Below are 20781 nucleotides of genomic sequence, written 5' to 3' on the forward strand. Positions count from 1 at the left end.
CAAAAATTATGCGAAAATTAGATGGTGCATTTTGTTGCATTCTCTCTGCCGATTCCAAAGATGTACTGTGATTTTCAAACGGAGAAAAAGTAAAATTTTAAAAATTCGCATTTTAAGCAATTTTTCAAAACTTAAAAGGCTGGTAGCGCCCTCAGTTTCACTCCTTTCTCAAAACCAAGTACATATTCGGAATCAGCAGAAAAAATACTACAAAATGCGCCATCTAACTTTTGAGATTTCGAAAAAAGTGTACATTCGACCACCCCTAATACCCAGTCACATCATTTGTTGCCAATTTGACCCCTGACAACGGTCCCCAAGCCTCTCAACGCACGGAGGGCGCGGGAAGGGCGCCTAGAGCGGAACCCCGGACGCCTGCATCCGCGCCTGGCACTGCACTAGGGGTATTTTTGAATAAGAGCGACGAGGCCGCTCCTACGACGAGATGGCCACATCAGGCAGGATGTTGTTAAAAGGGGGTCGACCGTCTGAAAAATTTTAATGCGACTTTGGACAAGTCTCGTCCAGACTTTTTCAACGAGGGGCCGGAAGGGGTGCCCAAGAGTCCGACTTCGGCAGTTGGCCCGTTTAAAGTCTTGGAAAACATGGGTCAACCGACTCCAAATTCGTTTTGTTGAATAGGGTACTTCGGAGGAAACCTAGACCGGAAGTCAGCGGCAGAACGGGAGAAACAAGAGCTTCGCGCGGCCGTGCTGAGCGGTGGTGGTGGGGGCCGGAATCGGCAGAGTGGGGGTAGCATGCGCGCGCCGCCTTCACCCCCAGTCCGCCGATTACCACCCCCTAGTGTTCTGCATTGGGCGGTCCGTGTCGTTTCGCGCGGACCGATGGCGCTGCCGTTGCTCGGACCGGACCGCCCGGCCCGAGCTTGCCGTCGGTCGGGGCGCTCCGTGGACCGCCCGACCCCGTCGGTCGCTCGGGTACCCGGCAGACCGATAGCCGCCGGAGCCAACTTTTGCCGCCTAGAGGGCAGCACCTATCGGGACAGTTCGCGTTGTCCTAGGGCGAGGGGTGAGGAGGTGTATTCATGCCTGCTTCCGAAAACTTGGGAGCGCTTCCGGAGGCAGCCGGTGGCGAACCGAGGCGTTCACAGCGCTGCAGTCGCTCCGTGGGCAACGAAATTGGCCGGACCGGCCGGACCGCCCAATGCAGAACACTACCACCCCCACCACCGCTCAGCACGGCCGCGCGAAGCTCTTTTGTTTCTCCCGTTCTGTCGCTGACTTCCGGTCTAGGCTTTCTCCGAAGTACCCTATTCGGTAAGACTCGAGGAAACCTTCTCATCTAGGGTCGGAAAGTCCAGAAGCCCGACAATTAGCGCTGTGGCATTCAGTGCTATGGACTCACAAATATAGGTGTCTTTGACCATGAACCCTTTTAACTCTTTATCACGGAGTGCCCTAATGAGTTATTTTACGAATATGAAGAAGAAAAGAAGACGCCTACCCCGCCCACCCGCCCCGCTCGGAACATAACAAGCCCTCACTTGTTCGAACAAGTGAGGGTTTGATATGTTCCGAGCGGGGCGGGGCGGGGGGTGGGGGGGTAGGCGTCTTCTTTTCTTCTTCTTCTTATTCGTAAAATAGCTCATACAAACAAGGTACATAGGTGTACGCCAGACGGTGTCTTGTCGTAACAGGCTTCGCGATGCTGCGCCAGTTTCGACAATCCACGCCTGGCGTTTGAACCTACCTTGGCCTGCGGCGCTAGCCTGCCTTCGGCAGGCCATGGCTTGCCCATCGTCGGTAACTTCTCCCCCTTTCATTCCAGATAGAGTTGCTTCATCTACAGATAACACGATCTTGACCGTCGTTACTTTTCAACTTGACGGGGCTGCCCCCCAGACCCTCCTTTCTTCAAGGCAGAAGGCATTTGCCTGCAGAAAACACTATTTTTCGCCGTTTTTAGGTGTTTTTCGGCTATATAAACTGTACTAATAAAGCTAGGATAGTGAAATCTCGCGTGTGCCGAGCCAAGGACATACCATAAAAGTGTGCAAAATCTCAGCCAGATCGGCCGAGCCGTTCAGGAGGAGTAGTGCTGACAGACAGACAAACTCACAGACAGACAGACAAAACTTTTCAACCCCACCTGAGTAACGGGCTTCGCTGTCGCTCAGCCAATGAATTTCCTCGAGGGCTTGCCGAAGGCAAGTAGAAAGCGCGGCAGGCCAAGGTAGGTGTAAGTGAACGCTAGGCGTGCGCAGCATCGCGAAGCCTGATAAAAGACACGGTCTGGCGTACTCCTACTCACACTCTCATGTCAGGAACGTGAGAAAATGCCACGTTCGTTTGAGCATTGTGACACACTCGTTTGGATGTGAATGGGGTACTTCGGAGGAGAACTGGACCGGAAGTTGAGAAGAAATCAAGAACATCAAACGCCGGTCTTGAATGATAATATAACTCTGCGGAAGGGGTAGAACGGCGACGCAGACGCTCATTCGCACAAATTACGCAATCTTTGTTCTTCTTGATTTCTTCTCAACTCCCGGTCCAGTTCTTCTCCGAAGTACTCTATTGGCCTAAAATTAGCTCGTTCACATTCAAATGAATGTGACATAATGCTAAAACCAACGTGATTTTTTTATCACGTTCGTTTTAACCTAATGTCACGTTTCTGAAATGAGAGTGTAGTAGTACGGAAAAATATTAAGTCCAAAGCTGCGTAACCGAGATAACTGACGCTAGGTGCTTTTCACCTATAACTTAATATCTCCTTCAACGCGATAGTGGCAGAAACTCAGCACCTCAAGCCGCGTAACTTTAAATGGCGCATTGGAAAGCACGGGCGAAGACCGTTACAACAATATAGGAGTGAGGCATATTTGAAATGCATCGTTAGGCCATTGTTAGAGGCGAGAAAATGAGAAATCTGGGGTAAGCGGGTTAACAGGCTCCAAATCATTGAGCTAGAATGGTGCCGTGCAGAGCCGCGAAATGGACAGAGAGGCGTAATTTGTACGTAAACGTCAAAGGAAGTTCCGAGAAATCTAAATGTTGCCACCCAAGGCACACAAATGAACCCGGGGCCGGGGACCTCCAGCTTGAGCAATCGTCGCCTCTCTGGAAGTACAACAAAACAAACGGAAGAGGGGTCCAGGAATCCAACTTCTTGAGTTGAGAAAGGAGCATGACCGAGGCCAAGGAGAGGTGTGTCCTCGAGGCAGCGCCGAACAGCTCCTGGTGCGTGTGGAGCTGCGGGTCCCTTCCAGTGGCGGGTGCGTAGCGCACTCTCTGCTCGGAGCGGCATCCACCAGCTCGTCGCCACCCGCAGCCGCCCCTGGATGAGGATGGGCTGCGAGGAAAGTACGTCCTCTGGGTTCGCAAGCTCTGACCGCGGGGTCCCCCTCAAGTCCTCCCGACTCATGGAAGCACAAGGCAGGATGATGCAGAATAGGGTACTTCGGAGAAGAGCTGGACCGGAAGTGGAGAAGAAATCAAGAGGATCAAACGCCGGACTTGTATGGGAATATAACTCTGCGGAAGCGGCAGAACGGCGACGCAGACGCTCATTCGCTCAAATTTCGCATACTTTGTTCTTCTTGACTTCTTCTCAACTTCCGCTCCAGCTCTTCTCCGAAGTACCCTATTGCGCGAGGAAATTTGCCCCTGTGGCGCGGGAAAGATGGTCGGCCACTCCAGGTGTAGAAATTTATTCCGCCTTGCTAGGGAAATTTTACTGGCGTGGCTAGTGAAATCATTTTATCTTCCCAAAGAATAAATTTGCTTTTGTGGCTCATAAATTTCCCCACACAGTGAGTGGATAAATTTTTCTCAGGCCATGGCGTTAAATTTATCAGTGCTGTGCACGGGCAAATTTACCCATGATTTTTGACAGCGTACGTGTTCCCCTTGGCTGAGCAATTGGGGCATCAGCAGTTCTGAAAACTCTGGCATCATGTAAACTACCTGGTTCTCCAACGTACAAATCACGAACTAATAGCCTATCATCACATACAGCTTGTATTTTCATTGAGTATTGGTGATGATGATCTCTGTAAGAAGCCTTGTCCTCAACAGGAGCAGATATGGGTACATTGCAGCCATCCATTATTCCTACAATTACTTGAAAATCTGAAGGTACTGACAAATTTTTCCTTATAACGGTCCTTTCTTCTGCAGTTGGCCACCAGATGTACTCGTCTGCCTTTTCCCGATGGGCCTCAATAATAACGACATAGATGTTGTGTACTTTGGAAGGACACACACCAAACCGAAGGGCAACTGCTCTAAAGGATTCTTGTGTAGCCAGAATCCACAAAACCATCAATAGAAGGTGCACTCTTAAAACCTTACGAAGTATTTTGAGCATACATATAACAAACTAATATACTTTGTTATACGAAGAAATGGTTTGTAAATTACGAAGTATTTTCTTTGTAAGCTTATGTATGCTGAAAATACTTTGTTATACAAACTAATTTTCTTAGTAAGGCCCAAAATAGCTTGTAAGGTTTTCTCAGTGTGCGACAGGGGGCCCTCTCACCCTGACAATTCGATTCCGATCAACAAGGTGATTTCTTAATTCTTCCAGCAATATCTGCTAATCCGGAAAAAATACACAAAATGAAGTAAATCATACATTCATTGATGTATTTAACTTGATAATTACATTTATGGTTCCACTACTTATGAGAAACCTGACATAGGTTCATATGCACCACAATAGCTCACCTCAAATAGCGGTTTTGGTAATCGAAAATGCCATCTAAATGCAGGATCTCCCATAGACCTGAATTCTTCAACATCCACTGTTATTTTCTCCCAAAATGATTCTTCATCATCTATCAAAAGTAATAATAATAAATAATAATAATGAAAACTAAACACCAAAATCACAAGGCAAAGGACACTAACCTAGCACTAACCTTCCATAAATTCGTCAAAATAATATTGCGTTACCAACACTGGCACCATTTCCATACCTTCTGCCATTATTATTGTTATTTTAAAAGGCAACTCCACTATCCAAACTCCAATGTCAGTCAGTACAGGCGACGTATTACCATCTCCACAGTTTCTCCCGATTCTTTGTTTATTGCATAATTTCACCGTTTCGACACGAGAGCGCAGCACTTTCGACTCGCCGACCGACCCCCACCGACCGCTCGACCGACCCGAGGAGCCGAGCCCGCCCGACGTGCCGATGGTCTATTCCTAAAGGGAATGCGCCCCCAGAGACACATCACTGGTGGCAGCGGTGGGATTGAGGTGGGCGTGGATTGGCGTAACCGGCTCAGCATCGCGAAGCCTGTTACAAGACATTGTCTGCCGTACACCTACCTTGTCATTAACAGAGGCAGTGGCAGCCCTCAGATAGCTAAACCTGGCATCCGAAAAATACGATATGATTGGCTGAGCGATAGCGAAGCCTGTTACTCCAGTGCGGTTGAAAAGTTTTGTCTGTCTGTCTGTGTGTCCGTGTGTGTGTGTGTGTGTGTGTGTGTGTGTACACTACTCCTCCTGAACGGCTCGGCCGATCTGGCTGAGATTTTGCAGGCTTATTAGGTATGTTCTTGGCTCGGCACACGCGAAATTTCACCATCCTAGCTCAACTGGTTCAGTTTTTATAGCCGAAAAACACCTAAAAAACGGCGAAAAATCGAGTTTTCTGCAGGTAGATCACCTCTGTCTTGAAGAAAGGGGGGTCTGGGGGGCGGAGCCCCCCAGCCTCGACAAGTAAAAAAGTGACAAGGGTCAAGATCGTGTTATCTGTAGATGAAGCAACTCTATCTAGAATTAAGGGGGGTCTGGGGGCGGAGCCCCCCAGCATGCAACACGTAAGAAGTAACCGACGATGGACAAGCCAATGCCTGCCGAAGGTAGGCTAGCGCCGCAGGCCAAGGTAGGTACGCCAGGCGCGGATTGGAGGAACAGGCCGCGAGACATCGCGAAGCCTGTTACGACAAGACGCGGTCTGGCGTAAACCTACCTTGTTATTTTACGAATTATTATTAGTAAAAAACGGTAGGTTTACGCCAGACCGCGTCTTGTCGTAACAGGCTTCGCGATGTCTCGCTGCCTGTTCCTCCAATCCGCGCCTGACGTACCTACCTTGGCCTGCGGCGCTAGCCTGCCTTCGGCAGGCATTGGCTTGTCCATCGTCGGTTTGTAGCATGCTGGCCCCCCAGACCCCCCTTAATTGGCTGAGCGATAGCGAAGCCCGTTACTCCAGTGCGGTTGAAAAGTTTTGTCTGTCTGTCTGTCTGTCTGTCTGTCTGTCTGTCTGTCTGCGTGTGTGTGTGTGTGCACTACTCCTCCTGAACGGCTCGGCCGATCTGGCTGAGATTTTGCAGGCTTATTAGGTATGTTCTTGGCTCGGCACACGCGAAATTTCACTATCCTAGCTCAACTGGTTCAGTTTATATAGCCGAAAAACACCTAAAAAAAGGCGAAAAATCGAGTTTTCTGCAGGTAGACCACCACTGCCTTGAAGAAAAGGGGGGGCTGGGGGGCGGAGCTCCCCAGCCTCGACAAGTTAAAAAGTTACAAGGGTGAAGATCGTGTAAACAACTCTTTCTAGAATTAAGGGGGGTCTGGGGGGCGGAGCCCCCCCGCATGCAACACGTAAGAAGGAACCGACGATGGACAAGCCAATGCCTGCCGAAGGCAGGCTAGCGCCGCAGGCCAAGGTAGGTACGCCAGGCGCGGATTGGAGGAACAGGCCGCGAGATATCGCGAAGCCTGTTACGACAAGACGCGGTCTGGCGTAAACCTACCTTGTAGTTGGCAAGAACAACACAGCCGTTCTGTCTTTGCTGCCTCGCAAACCCCCCTGGGAGGAAAATTCCTTCTTTGATCCGATGCATTCCCTATTTTCCAGGGGCGTATAAGCCCGTTTTTAGCCCTTAAATTCAACATGTTCCTGCCTTTCGATGGTGTTTGAGTCGTCCGATCGGATTGTTTGGGTCGCCATTTGACGCGCCTGATCGAAACCTTTCGAAAAATGTCTCAGGCGTCAAAATCGGTTGGTTTGCCTACTGTACAGGAGCAAAAAACCACTGAAATTCGCTTAAAAATTGCTTTTTCGGGATACAAAATATCTTTTTTGGCATCGGGTCGGATTTCTTGCGGTGCCATTTGACGTGCCGGGTCAAAAACTTTTGATTACCGTTTCGGGCGCCCGAATTCGGAGGGTTGCCTATCCTACAGACGAATTTTTCGACATTCGACATTTTTTGCTTGTAGGGTCGGCAAACCACCGGATTTATACACCCAGACGGTAATCGAAAGTTTCCGACCAGGCGCGTCAAATGGCACCGCAAGAAATCCGACCCGATGCCAACAAGATATTTTGTATCCCGGAAAAAGCAATTTTTAAGCGAATTTCAGTGGTTTTTCGCTCCTGTACCGTATGAAAACCAACCGATTTTGACGCCTGAGACATTTTTCGAAAGGTTTCGATCAGACGCGTCGAATGGCGACCCAAACAATCCGATCGGACGACTCAAACACCTTCGAAAGGCAGGAACATGTTGAATTTAAGGGCTAAAAACGGGATTATACGCCCCTGGAAAATAGGCAATGCATCGGATCGTCATGTTATGTACATCATCAAGTAGAGCGCACTTTTCTGAAAAGATCGCCGTTTTGCAATCGAAAATCGGACAAAGGCTCTCGTAACAGCATCGATTTTAGTAGACCGGTACATTTTCAATTTTTCTTTTAAGTTCAGGCGCGTTGATGGACCCCTAAGAATGGTCCAAATCTTATCATATTAGTATCAAAATTCATGATTTTACACCTACTTTCAGAATCTGGACGGCGCTCCTCAATTTTTGAAACTTTTAAAAAAAGTGGACCACCCTACCCCAGAGACTCAACACTGGTGGCAGCGGTGGGATTGAGGTAGGCGTGGATTGGCGTAACCGGCTCAGCATCGCGAAGCCTGTTACAAGACATGGTCTGCCGTACACCTACCTTTTCATTAACAGAGGCAGTGGCAGCCCTCAGATAGCTAAACCTGGCATCTGAAAAATACGATATGATAGTTGGCAAGAACAACACAGCCGTTCTGTCTTTGCTGCCTCGCAAGGAACCCTCCCATGGCAGGAAACTTCCTTCTTTGCTGCTATGTGCACTTTAAATGTTGTACAGTGAAGATTCTCCATATTATGGTGGTGCAGCTGACTTCGTAACATACCATTGGGAATTCACTGTACCTTATAGAGATTTTGACGAATTTCGTTGATATTATGGAGAAAATCGCGACCATATTATGTTGGTGCAGCCTTTCACCGTAAGACATTTACTGTGTGGTAAATATGTCCTCACTTGGTCACAACCCGAAGTTTTCCAGGTACGTGCTCTGCTCATGGCATATTGGGCACTGTATTCAATCTTGCTTAGCAGTTCCCTTAGCGCTCTTGGGTGGTCTTCCCCTCTTCTTTGCTGGGGGCTTACAGTGGCCTTGGCTGTGGTTACTGAATCAAGTTCTAATTGGCCCCATGATGTTTTTTGGAAGACCATCCGGTTTGCCCACCACTTGAATGAAGGAGTCCCCTGCCTCGTTCGTCCACATGTTCTCCACACGGATAAATACATCTTCTGAAATGTCAAAATTGTCCCGATAGGTTACAATCGCTTTCATCTCATCCCTCGGAGGCCATTCAACTTCTGCGTTGATTGGGAACAGATGGAGGACCCCAGAGTCGATAAGGTTATTTATTTTTTGAAGCCTTTGGACAGTGTTAAGGGCCTCAGCCTCCGACACTATTTGACGCTAGTTGTTGAGGTTGCACCTTCAAAGAAGAAAATGAAAGGACCAGTTGGACAAAAAGACGTTCGAAATAAGAGCTTAATTTATCCTGACAAAGATATTTTATTACGTACTTGGAGTTTTCGACCGTTTCAGAGTGGTCCAGCAAAAGGGTGCACAAGGACTTGCCCTTCGGTGGCAATTGCGCTTCGCAGGGGCCAGGAAGTCGGCATCTGCATGTCCTGGAGGATGAAGGCCTCGATGAACTTGATGTCCACCAGGGTGCCGTCCGGCCGCTCCAGAAGATACTTGAGCAGCGCGTTGCGGAAGGCCTTGAGCAGATGTGGGGGTCGAGGATGGTGTATATCTTCTCCCCCAGCACGAAGTTGAAGGGCCTCTCGTAGGTCGCCCCCATCATCTGCTCCGCCGTCAAGTTCTTCTGAAGGGCGTCCGTCACCAAGGCCCTCACCTCCAAGCCGGCCTCGATGAGGGTCTTCATGGCCTTGTGGAAGATGGACCGCAAACTCCTCCCCGGTAGTCGTCTTGGAAGTGTATCAGAAGGCGATCGGCATCTTCTTGGACGGGGCGAACCATGCAGACAAGACTTTCTCTGCCAGGTCGGGCCTCCGGTCGCCGTGGTCCGCGAAGCCAGCCACCTTCTTGAGCAGCGACAGGTAGACCCGCAGAGAAATCTCGTCAAACATGACGAGGCAGGCGTGGTCCGCTTCAGGCATGACCCTCTTCTTGACCACCTCCAGGATCTTGGGATTGATGCCGGGGGACAGGGTCAGCCTCTTCCACGGCGCCTTGCAAGTCTTAAGGGACGGCTTCGTTAGGGGGAACCCTCGGAACACTCGCGGCCCCCGTTGCCGCATGGACTCTAAGTCAGGCAGCTCTTCCTTGGTCCAGCGCCGCGCCCGCGGCTTTTTGGTTGCGCTCGAGTAACTCTCTGTTTTAGCGGTTGGTTGGAAAAAAAGTCTGAATCAGATAAGTGAACTGCGTCTTTCACGGACGGGCCGCCACCCTCGAGCACCGCGGCACAACTGTTACTCTTATACTGTGCGTATCTTCACGAATAATTTAGATGTGTTCCGAACTTTCCGATGCGTTGCCGGGCTACCGTTTTAGGCTTATTTTAAAAATGACACTTCACCCTGCGCAAGTTTGCCACCACTCAAACACCCTACCTTCCACACCAAGCCGCACTGCGCCCGCAATACACTCTTGAAGCACTTGTTGCACTCTTGTAACACAATTCAATCCGAGGGGTGAATCACTAGTGTACTCATGTGTACAAATTTGCCCGTACTCAGTGTACTCAAAAGTTTTAAAAGGGTGAAATTCTCTAGTTTTTCGACTGATTTAACGTCGACTGCCGTTAAAAACGCTAAACAAAGCCTTAAAACGTTTAAAATTGTGAAATTTCTGAGTAAAGCAAGGTGTACTCACCCGTACTCATGTACTCATGTGTACACCAGAACGCCGAGTGATTCACCCCTCGATTCAATCGCTGCATTCATTAACACGCCCACATAACCTCATAAACATGTGCTGACGCGATGACAGACAAAAAAACGGGTTGGCACCTCTGGAGTCTTTTCAGAAGTGCCAACCTCCGGAAAAAGCAGCGCCGGTTGCGCACCTCGGGGCGCAGGAGCTTGAAGAAGCGCGGCGACACTTTTGAGGACAGAACCCTCGTCATCTTGAGCCGCTGCACTTCTTCGCACTTCTTGAGGTACTTGCGGCGCATCGTAGTTGCCTCATTCCTCGCGCGCCAGGCCGTCCTGGAAAATATTCACCGCGTCCTGGGAATATTTTACTGTTTCCAGGGTCCGCCCTGGGAAATGACGAACTCTCCTGAGAATTGATCACTGTTCCTGGGTATCCCAGGAGCCAGATTTACTGGGCAGTCTTCTTAGTGGACTTAGCCGGTGGCAGTTTGTTCATGTCATGTGAATGAAGTGAGACTTTGAAAAATGATAATAAAGCGTACTCGTCGCGGGACGCACAAACTTTGCCCCGCATCTCTTGGACAGTACCTCTTTTCCTTTTTCTTTGTCGAAGAACGCCCAAACAGGAATCGGACGAGCCATCGCAATTCAAATGAATAAACATAAGGCATCTCGACAAGTCAAAACAAACCATCACAGGCAGCATCAATAGACTATAGATCACTAAAGATACACACCATAGTTTGTACAACGTACGCATTAGCGTGGGATTTTGTCAACGTAGCACAATGCGTGACAAACGAATACAATCTTGAGTAAGATGATACTCAAAAACCTTCTCTTTCTTATCGCAACTTACATTATTGAATACGTCAGTGGTGGGAATACTACTTTTGTAGATTTATTTTGCAAGAGGTTGGCAGCGTCGGAGGTTAGGTGGAGCCTATTGTCCCAAGCCTGCTTTTAATATCTGCCTTCACTCATCAAAATAGTTCGAAAACTCATTCTGCAGGGAATCCCAAATCTTGCATCATCATATAGTGTACGGAGCTTTGTCAGGGTTCCTCTGTCGATTTTCCTCAGCTTCTGGTCCCTCTCAGCTCACTTCTTTTTGGCCTTCATGAAGAACAGCAGCTTCCTTCTCTTCACTTTCCTTTTCTTCTCATTTCCTTTCAATTTCCTCTTCTCCATTCAAGCAGTCGAAATGTCTATTCATCAGTCAACTGAATTTGACAAGCGCAGATGTTTGATGTGTTTCCATCTCATTTTGAGTGGCGACTGAGGACAACAGAATTACTGAAAACCTGGGCAGCGTAGAGCACCGTCATACGACTAAAGCTCGTCATCTTGACACAAGCTTTTATTAACTCATGGGTTCGGAACTTGTCTCAAGGAATTCATTGTTTTTTTTACAATTTCCTAGTACGTTTATGAGCAAGGGAGTTTCCCACAGCATTCCTGATCTTCTTCAAGAGATGAAGTTGATCTTAAATAAAGAAGAGGGGTCTTGAGCCAGCTGCTAAATTTTTGGTACTATATGTATATTTCTTCTTTGTGTTTAATGGCTCATATGGTATTGAAGGCAGGATGGAGGGGGACGCGCCGCCACCGCCGCTTTGCCGAGGCACCGTGAAGTAGGGCTCTCTCATTACCGCACATAGACCCCACCTTAGCAAAATTGGTGAAGAAACAAGCAAATTGGGTAATTTTTCAAAAATATCGATTAACTGATAGGATTGTTCGATTAAGCCGGTTAATCGATGCTTTTCGATCGACGACGATTAATCGTTCGTTGTGCGATACACGATTGTTCGATTAATATTCGGTCCAACTTTCCATCCCTTTTGGGAAGGCACTGAAGGGCTGCTTTGAATTTTGATAAGAAAGGCGCGGACCAACTGAAAAGTTTTATTGCGGTTTTGGATGGATCTCGCCGAGACCTTTTCAAGGAGTGGTCGGAAGTGGTGAGGTGACTCAAGGCGGTACATAACCTAAGGCAAGCAACTATATGCGTTAAGTTTTAGAACAGCCCTGAATAAGAGTGTAGATGTGTACCTGCAAGTATGCACCTGTAAATGCATACCGTAGAACGGGGTAATATGAGACAAATTTCGAGGTTTTTTGTGCATTTTCCCCTTTTAATTTCTATTTGAGGTACTGAGGTGTTCATTACTTGACCCTTTGGCTACACTCCCACCAAATTTCATATTTTTAGGTGCAGAAGGGACCTTTCAATAACCCTCGGAATGCCGTCCCATATTTCCCTGCAATGTAGGGTAATATGAGACATAAGAAATAAATGTTAAAGAAGTATGGATAATTACATCATTTAGGCAGGTTTGGAGCTTTATAAGTTCTTTTCATTCATTTTAAAGACGATTGGAAACTATAATGGAGACGATATTATATCTGGAGGGGAGAAAAGTGGGTGTCACTAAAGAGAGCTGAAAAATGTATAAAAAGTCATGAGTTGTGCCTGTCACATGAAAATACTAAACGAAGAGCATAGATGCCGGTCAGATAGTAAAACAAATTCGTGTTAAAATCATTATTTCTTGAAATTATTTACAGTGTAGTATGTTTGGCCTCATATTTCAAGCGAAAAGAGGTGTCTCTATTTACCCTGCAAGGTAACAAAATTGTACTCTATCGGGAACAGGCAGCCCGGGAGTAGTCATAACGGAACCAAATTTTGTCCTGATTATGTTGACATAATTGCCTACAGATTTAAACCTCGTACGGACGAGAACCCGAGTTCTAACCGAGGTTTCTGGGGAGGTTTTTACTAACTTTATAAAACTTGTTAAAATTTAGAGGTTTTTCCTTTGGTTCTAAATAACCCTGGCGAGTCTCTGAAAGCCTTCGTGCGTTTCTCGTGAGCTGCCTCCTAGATCACGAAAAAAAATTCTCGGTGGACTTTTGAACAACCGCTAGATAGCAACACGACAAAAACCGAAAAAAGTGCGCTTTGTCTCGATTTTCCTTCATGTCTCATATTACCCCGTTCTACGGTACTGAGCACACATTTCAGTTTGTTGAGTAACTTCCACACGACCCGTGCGGAAGATGGAAGGACGCAAGGTTCCGCTCTTGACAGGAAAACTTGGTGCTCTGTTGCACAGGGGCGGTACGACATCAAAACGGAGCATGTGGAGTGCTGCCCGTCGGCAATTCTGGACCGCCCGTTTCCGTGCACCGTCTCCCACGTCAGGGACCGGCAAGACCTGCGCAACGTTTTCTTCGCAATCAACTTTACTATGAATCATTCCTTCGATGACTACAAAGACGTAAGACATTACCACAGGAGAGGGTCACCACTGTCATTCAGGGGTGCTCTGAAGCGCGTCAGGTGCGTCCGACCATGCCCAGAGGCAACGCTGAGAATCCAAACGCTATGAGTTGAGCGCTATTTGGTGCAATGCATTTAAAGGGGTTTTCATTGCACCAACTGGTGCAATGTTGCACCAACTGGTGCAATGTTGCATTGCACGTGCCCCATGCATTAGCATAGGGCATTTTCGCGACGCATTGCAAGCGTATAGCAACGTGCTCACGGTAAAAACGGTTCCTGGTTTGCCCAGGAACTCCCTGGAAATCGCCTATGCCTTCACCATTGGCTTCCTGGGAAAACCAGGTCCCGTTTTTACCGTGTGGAATCTCAGTGCAGGCGCGGACGGAACGCGACACTGAGCGCAAGCTCAGCATGTGTCGCGAGCCTTCTTGTCGCGAGCCTTCTTGTCGCGAGCCTTCTTTCTCGCGTATTGCTGACGCGGCCAACGCAAACGAGAGTTTAAATGTCCTCCTTTGAGGCTGGATCGTCAGACTCTACGAATTCTATGGCCAAATATACTCAATCAGAGTCAAAAGTGAGAAAGATCGTAAAATGTCCCGTCCCGGACCCGCATGCTTGTCATAAAGTGCTATTGGCCGCACTGAAAATAGAAAGGTCATACTTTTGACCGCTTAAGGGGAGGTTCTACTGAAAATCTTACTTTCTTCAAATTGAGTCCCACTATTTATGTTCATTATAAATTTAAATTATTTTATAGTAAATAGTAAAATTTGAAGTTTGCAGAGGAATACCAAGCCCCAAATCTAGTCGAAGAGGAATTTTCTGCTATTTCCAGTCGTATCTTGAAAAATTCTCCTACGCAAAGTTTTTCAACGTAAACTGATGTTCTGGGCATTTTTCACTTTTTTGGTTCATAATTGATAAACCGTGGCATTAGTAAGATACTGGAACCATTGCAAAATCAGAAGCTGTGTTTTTAACACAGCATGTCACTGAAATTTCAAGAAAATGGTCAAAATCCTGATATTTTAGTGTTTTTTTTTTCTGATAAGCAATGCCAAAATAAACTTGTTGGGTCCCATGTCTTGGTGATGCCACGCTTTATTGCATATGTGCCAAAGAAGTGAAAAATGTCCAGAACATCAGTATACGTTGAAATACTTTGCGTAGGAGAACTTTTTAAGATATTGCCAAAATAGGCTGAAAAAACCTCTTCGACTGGATTTGGAGGAAGGTATTGGGCTCTAAATTTCATGTTTGACTTAAAACAATGTAGTACTACACATATCCAACAAATATTAACACTGGGGCTCAATTTGAAAAGTGCTATTTTTTCAGTAGAACCTCCCCTTAAACGGTCTTACTGAAATGTACGACCGAAAAACGGTCATACTTCGATGTATGACCGAAAAACGGTCATACTTTATAGTGTATCACAGGTATATAAAGGCTGATATATCCCCAAGCTAAACAATAGCCAGTCTCGCTGATGTCTGACCTTTTCTTTGGTCATACATTTAAGTATGACTGTTTTTCGGTCATACATTTGTGTATGACCGTTTTTCGGTCATACTTTTTGTATCACCGAAAATCGGTCCGATGTCTCACCCTTTGAATTTCAGTGCGAGGGGCAAACAACTTCGTCAAAATTTGTACACCATTATTTCAAATTCACGTTATTTCATTGTCATTCCAGCGTTATTTCAAGGGTATTTCAAAGTTATTTCGCGCTATTTCACCGTTATTTCACGCTATTTCACGCTTATTTTGGCGTCATTTCAACGTTATTTCACCGTTATTTCACGTTATTTCACCGTTATTTCACGGAAAATGTACACCTAAATTCAAGTTGTTTGCCCCTCGCTATTGGCTCTTTCCAGGCCCAGGTGGTGTACTCATCCTGGAGCTCTCGGGGCGGCTGGAAGGAGAACGCCATCGTCATGAAGTTTCGCCGCGTGTGCACGTCACTGCGCATCTACCTGCCAGGCGTTTGGAGGCATTTCCTGGACCACACCACAGGGCCCACTGGACCCGTCCACGAGTGTCCTTTACCACCGGTACGGAGCAGCACGACAATCGTTGTTCGGTTTGCTCCAGAGCTATGTGCAATTTGCCATTCGGCCAAATATTTTTCAGGCACTCTTGTGATATTAAGACTTCTCCTTGAATCACCATGCGCCCTGGAGATCATGACCACTTTTCCAGGCGCGGCCTGGACGGGCCTGGAACATAGCCGCCTTTCAGAAGTACACTCTACAAAAAAAGTCCTGTCAACGCCGTTAATTTATTACCAATGTTTGCTGTTACGCAATTCACGGCGCGTGCTGTGAATTACACGGCGTTCACTGTGATCTCGGTTACAGTGTTCACTGTGATCTGGCCACAGTAAACGCCGTGAATTGGAGCCTGATTTGCAGTACTTCGGTGCTTAGCGGCGTCAAACTCACAGTGTTTACTGTGGACCAGATCAGTGAACACCGCGAACAAGATCACAGTGAATGGCGTGAGTAGATCACAGTAAACGCTGTACAGTGAAAACTGGTAATAACGGCATTGACCGGACATTTTTGGTAGAGTGTAGCTTTCATTTGTCGGGTAGCACCTGGAAATAGGGCGCCTATCTGATATATGAGACTGATAGTGTTAGCAATTATTCAGATGCAATGCAATGAAGCTTGGCTCGGATAAGCATTGAGAACGTTCTACAAGATGTAAACTTCGGGATAGGGATTGTAGCTAAATTGTGCCCTTTTGGATTCAAACCTGGGTCGGATGTCAAAATGGATTCCATTTTCATCATCAGCGCCCTCCAAAACATATGAGATGATATAAAACTCGGTGTGCGAACATAAATCATGAAAAGATAATTTTTTCTGTGTTTTTGAGTGTTTAAGTGTTTTTAAGCCTGAATCGAAGGTTGAATTTTAGTGTGTGGCGAGGAAAGGATATACTTATTGACTCTGCACTTTGTCAAAAAGATACGGAAAATTCTGTTTTTTTTTTGCCAGGATTCTCCGTAGCCCTCTTATCACAGTATTATCCGTAGGGCTGCACAGAATTCTCCGTAGGACCGCAGTCTTCTCCATAGAACCGGGAAGACTGTATAGTTGTTAAGGGAAATGTCCGGATCCCGGCGACTCCTAAGATTTACCGGTAAATGTTAGGAGTAACCTACCCAACCCGGGAAATGTCGGGTTCTCCTATCATTTACCGGGAAGTGTTGCGGAAATCGACATTTACCGGTCGGCTGCGGGAAATGTTGAGTGAGGAGGTTGGTTCGAGAGGGAATTTTTTTATTCAACATGTTCTACTTTTTCTTCGAGGCATTTAGACTGAAAATTTCGAATTTTGGAAGTAGCGCGCCGGGATCGGTTGCTGTAGCGGCGACCCAATAATAGACACCTTGACCTAGACACCATAACCAACCTCCACACTCAACATTTCCCGCAGCCGACCGGGAAATGTCGATTTACCGCAACACTTCCCGGTAAATGATAGGAGAACCTGGCTCGGACAGACATTTCCCGGGTTGGGTAGGTTACTCCTATCATTTACCGGTAAATCTTAGGAGTCGCTGGGATCCGGACATTTCCCTTAACATAGTCAGTCCTACGGAGGCTCACTATTGGCTGGACGGTGCAGCGGCCAGCCAATAGTGAGCCGGCCCACTTTCCCCTCCACCTCGGCCCACATGGGGAACAGCGCATCCTGGCGGAGCGTTTGGAACTACGGAACGGGCCAAAAACGAGCTTCACTCGGCCGCGTGGCGGAGGGCCCGAGTGTCCCCACCGTATCTCCCCACACCGTGCTGTACTTAAAAGTATAACAGGGATTGTACAAAGTACAACGAGAATTGTACAAACCACAACGATGCCTGGACTGTCCAGCACTTGCAATGCCGGTTCCATTGCACTGAGAATGAAAGAGTCATCACCATCACCCTTTTATTGGGTAACGCACGCACCGTTGCCCAAATTTGGGTGACGAGCCCGCGGTGACCAAATTTTGGGCTGTCATAAAATCGTCGCCCAAATTTGGGTAACGTCGTCGGCGACGCCGCCGTAAGGTCCCCGATGGCGCTCTTCCGGGGCCACCACGATGACCCAATGTGGCGTTGAGGCCTCCGGTCATCGTGGTGGCCCCGGAAGGACGTCATCGGGAACCTCACGGCGTCGTCGACGGACAGCGTTGCCCAAATTTGGCCGACCAAACGCCTGTTACCAAATTTCGTGTGATGAATTTTTCGTCACCAAAATTTGGGCAAGGAAGTTGCATCACCCATTTAAAGGGTGATGGTGATGACCAATTCATTCTCAGTGTGTACTTTGTACAACAATAGACTATTCTAGTCTTCGCCGACTGAAGAACAAGAAGAATCACAAAACCGGAAGTGGCGCCGGCAACTTAACTTCACTCACCCGTCCGAGTACATCATTTCGACACTCTTTTAAAATCAATTAAGCTTGTGTCAAATACTTTTTGGCAAAGGAAAGAAATGTATTCGTTAGCATTACTCCCTTAAAACAGGCTCACTACTTACTCCCTATCTCTTCTATTTCCGGTTTTGTGATTCTTCTTGTTCTTCAGTCGACAATGACTAGAATAGTCTATCGTTGTACTTTTAAAGCAAATTTGCCAGTAAATTGTGTACTTTTGTTCTGGTTTTTTCTTGCAGTGCATTCACATCTTCATTTGCAGGGCTCCTACGCGTACTACAATTTCTCAAGTGGAGGAATAACGCCAGCGAACATCCCGAGTCTGTACTACGGCAAGTGGCGCGTTGACACGAGGGTTTACGACAGGCGGGAAACATGCATCATGTGCATCCGGATGACGCTTCGCATTTCCCCAAAGGCGAACCAGGGATGACTGTCTGCAGGACGCGGAGCTTCGGTGTCAAACATCACAGAGTTTGTCTCATCGTCGTGAAATCGAGCACCGATATTTCTTATGAGCTGTGCAAACTGAAGAGTGTAATTGGATAGTTTTTAGCAGATGATACCTTTACTCAAAAACATACCTAAAACTACAACTAAAAGACACATAAAGGTGTCAGCTAGCTTTTACTCGAGAGTCCAAAAACCAAGTGCGTATCCTAACAATATAATAGGGGCTGGCTGCCGGGGCGGGCTGGTGCGTCTGTGCCTGCGGCGCAGCCTGCGCGGAATTCGACAATGGCACCCCTCCTCGCGCGCGACGGCCTGGGCGCAACATTCACAATCCCTCCCCGCTACAGCGCACAAAGGACTCAGCTTTTAAATACTATCTTTGGAATGAACCCATACTACACCGTAGAAGAAAACCAAACGAGTATCATCTGCTTTCATTAACGTTCGTTGAATGAGATTTTTTTTAAAGAGTCTACGTGAGTTGACACTGACTATTGCCCATGGGCGCACGTGCACTTGACAGACGCGCTGTAAATAAGTAAACCTAACCTTCCTCCACACCTTGCCTGACATGCCTGCTGACAGGCAGTCAGGTTCACTCTAATAGGAGAGTGAACGCTTAAGTTTGCAAGAGTGATAATTTGTTCTATAATCAAAGGTCATGTAAAAGCCTCCAATGTTAAAGCAATCTATACACACCAAATAGCTGCGGACATTTGTTCCCAGTTACCGAACGATTTTGCGTCAATGGCAGAAACGTTTTTATGCGTTACCAAATATGTCCATGAGGCAGAGTTATTTTGTTATTGGTACACCCTGTGCCTTAAGTAAAAAATAATAGAGCAGAGAAACTTAAATTAAGGTTATTGTAAAGTGAAAAAAGTGGCTTTATGACATTTTTTAAATACTTGTATCAGATGTTTCAATTTAGGGGTATAAGTTCCTTTCTATTACATAAAATCGTACCCCAAGAGGAGGGCTCCAACTCCTATTACGTAGTTTCTGAGTTACGGAGGTTAACGTCAAGTTTTAGTCGTTCCTCCCAAATTCTCCTCACGACAAAGGATTTGCTACCCAGTCCTCAGATTCTGGCAATTTTATTGGCTGAGCGATAGCGAAGCCTGTTACTCCAGTGCGGTTGAAAAGTTTTGTCTGTCTGTCTGTCTGTCCGTCTGTCTGTCTGTCTGTGTGTGTGTGTACACTACTCCTCCTGAACGGCTCGGCCGATCTGGCTGAGATTTTGCAGGCTTAGTAGGTATGTTCTTGGCTCGCCACACGCGAAATTTCACTGTCCTAGCTCAACTGGTTCAGTTTTTATAGCCGAAAAACACTTAAAAAACGGCGAAAAATCGAGTTTTCTGCAGGCAGATCACTTCTGTCGTGAAGAAAGGGGGGTCTGGGGGGCGGAGCCCCCCAGCCCCGACAAGTAAATAAGTTACGAGGGTCAAGATCGTGTTCTCTGTAGATGAAGCAACTCTATCTATATTTGAGGGGGGTCTGGGGGGCGGAGCCCCCCAGCATGCAACAAGTAACCGCCGACGGACAAGCCAATGCCTGCCAAAGGCAGGCCAGCGCCGCAGGCCAAGGTAGGTACGCCAGGCGCGGATTGGAGAAACAGGCCGCGAGACATCGCGAAGCCTGTTACGACAAGACGCTGTCTGGCGTAAACCTACCTTGTCTATTTTCGAATACAAAAAAGACAGCCTTGCCCTTTTTTAATATCTGCCTCAGTTTTCCCGAAAAACCAAAAACAAGATCAAAATGGGTCAAAATCTCACAGATTGGAATAAAAATGAAAATAGGCCTGATTAAATAGCTTTTATAGCCTCTTCTCGACTGATATCTTTAAATACCAACGCTGCCTTTTTCCTATACAAAAATAGATATGATATAATTGCCAAAATCTGAAGACTGGGTAACTAATCCTTTGCCGTGAGGAGAATTTGGGAGAAACGATGAAAAGTTTACGTAGGCTCCATAACTCAGAAACTAATAGGAATTAGGGCCCCCAACTTTGAGAATAAATTCATCTAATAGTGTTTCAATTTTGACCACACAATGGTCTTCCTGTGACAAATATTTCTAGGACATGCTAGTTTCACTTACAGTGAAGTCAATTTTCACAAGGGCCTCAAAGACGTCTTCGCCTTTGGTTTGTCCCATCATGGAGATAAAGGGTGAGGAATGTTCGAGTGACTTCGCCCTCACTCGTATGATCTCCTAAGTACTATCTGCCAGCTGTGCAGTACCGACAATGCTCTCGCCCAGGGCCAATAAACAAACGTGTCTTAATTTTCTCTTGGAACTGTTCCTCAAGGTATTTACCAATAGGGTACTTCGGTGAAAACCTAGACCGAGGGGCAAACAACTTCGTCAAAATTTGTACACCGTTATTTCGCATTTACGTTATTTTATTGTCATTCCAACGTTA

The 20781-nt window shown here is 47.0% G+C and overlaps 1 protein-coding gene across 1 annotated transcript in view; it reads left to right on the forward strand.

The window, feature by feature from the left end:
- The window catches only part of LOC117649757, a 32801-nt gene extending 14391 nt beyond the window's left edge, over positions 1–18410 (forward strand). The window contains exons 3-5 of the mRNA XM_034392796.1: positions 13292–13456; positions 15342–15518; positions 18160–18410. Of these exons, the coding sequence (XP_034248687.1) occupies positions 13292–13456; positions 15342–15518; positions 18160–18330 (513 nt within the window). The 3' untranslated portion in view covers positions 18331–18410. The remainder of the gene's footprint in view (positions 1–13291; positions 13457–15341; positions 15519–18159) is intronic.
- Positions 18411–20781: the final 2371 nt, after the last annotated feature.

This window comes from Thrips palmi, unplaced genomic scaffold (assembly GCF_012932325.1).
Source record: "Thrips palmi isolate BJ-2018 unplaced genomic scaffold, TpBJ-2018v1 HiC_scaffold_4, whole genome shotgun sequence".
In the NCBI taxonomy this organism is placed as follows: Eukaryota; Metazoa; Arthropoda; class Insecta; order Thysanoptera; family Thripidae; genus Thrips; species Thrips palmi.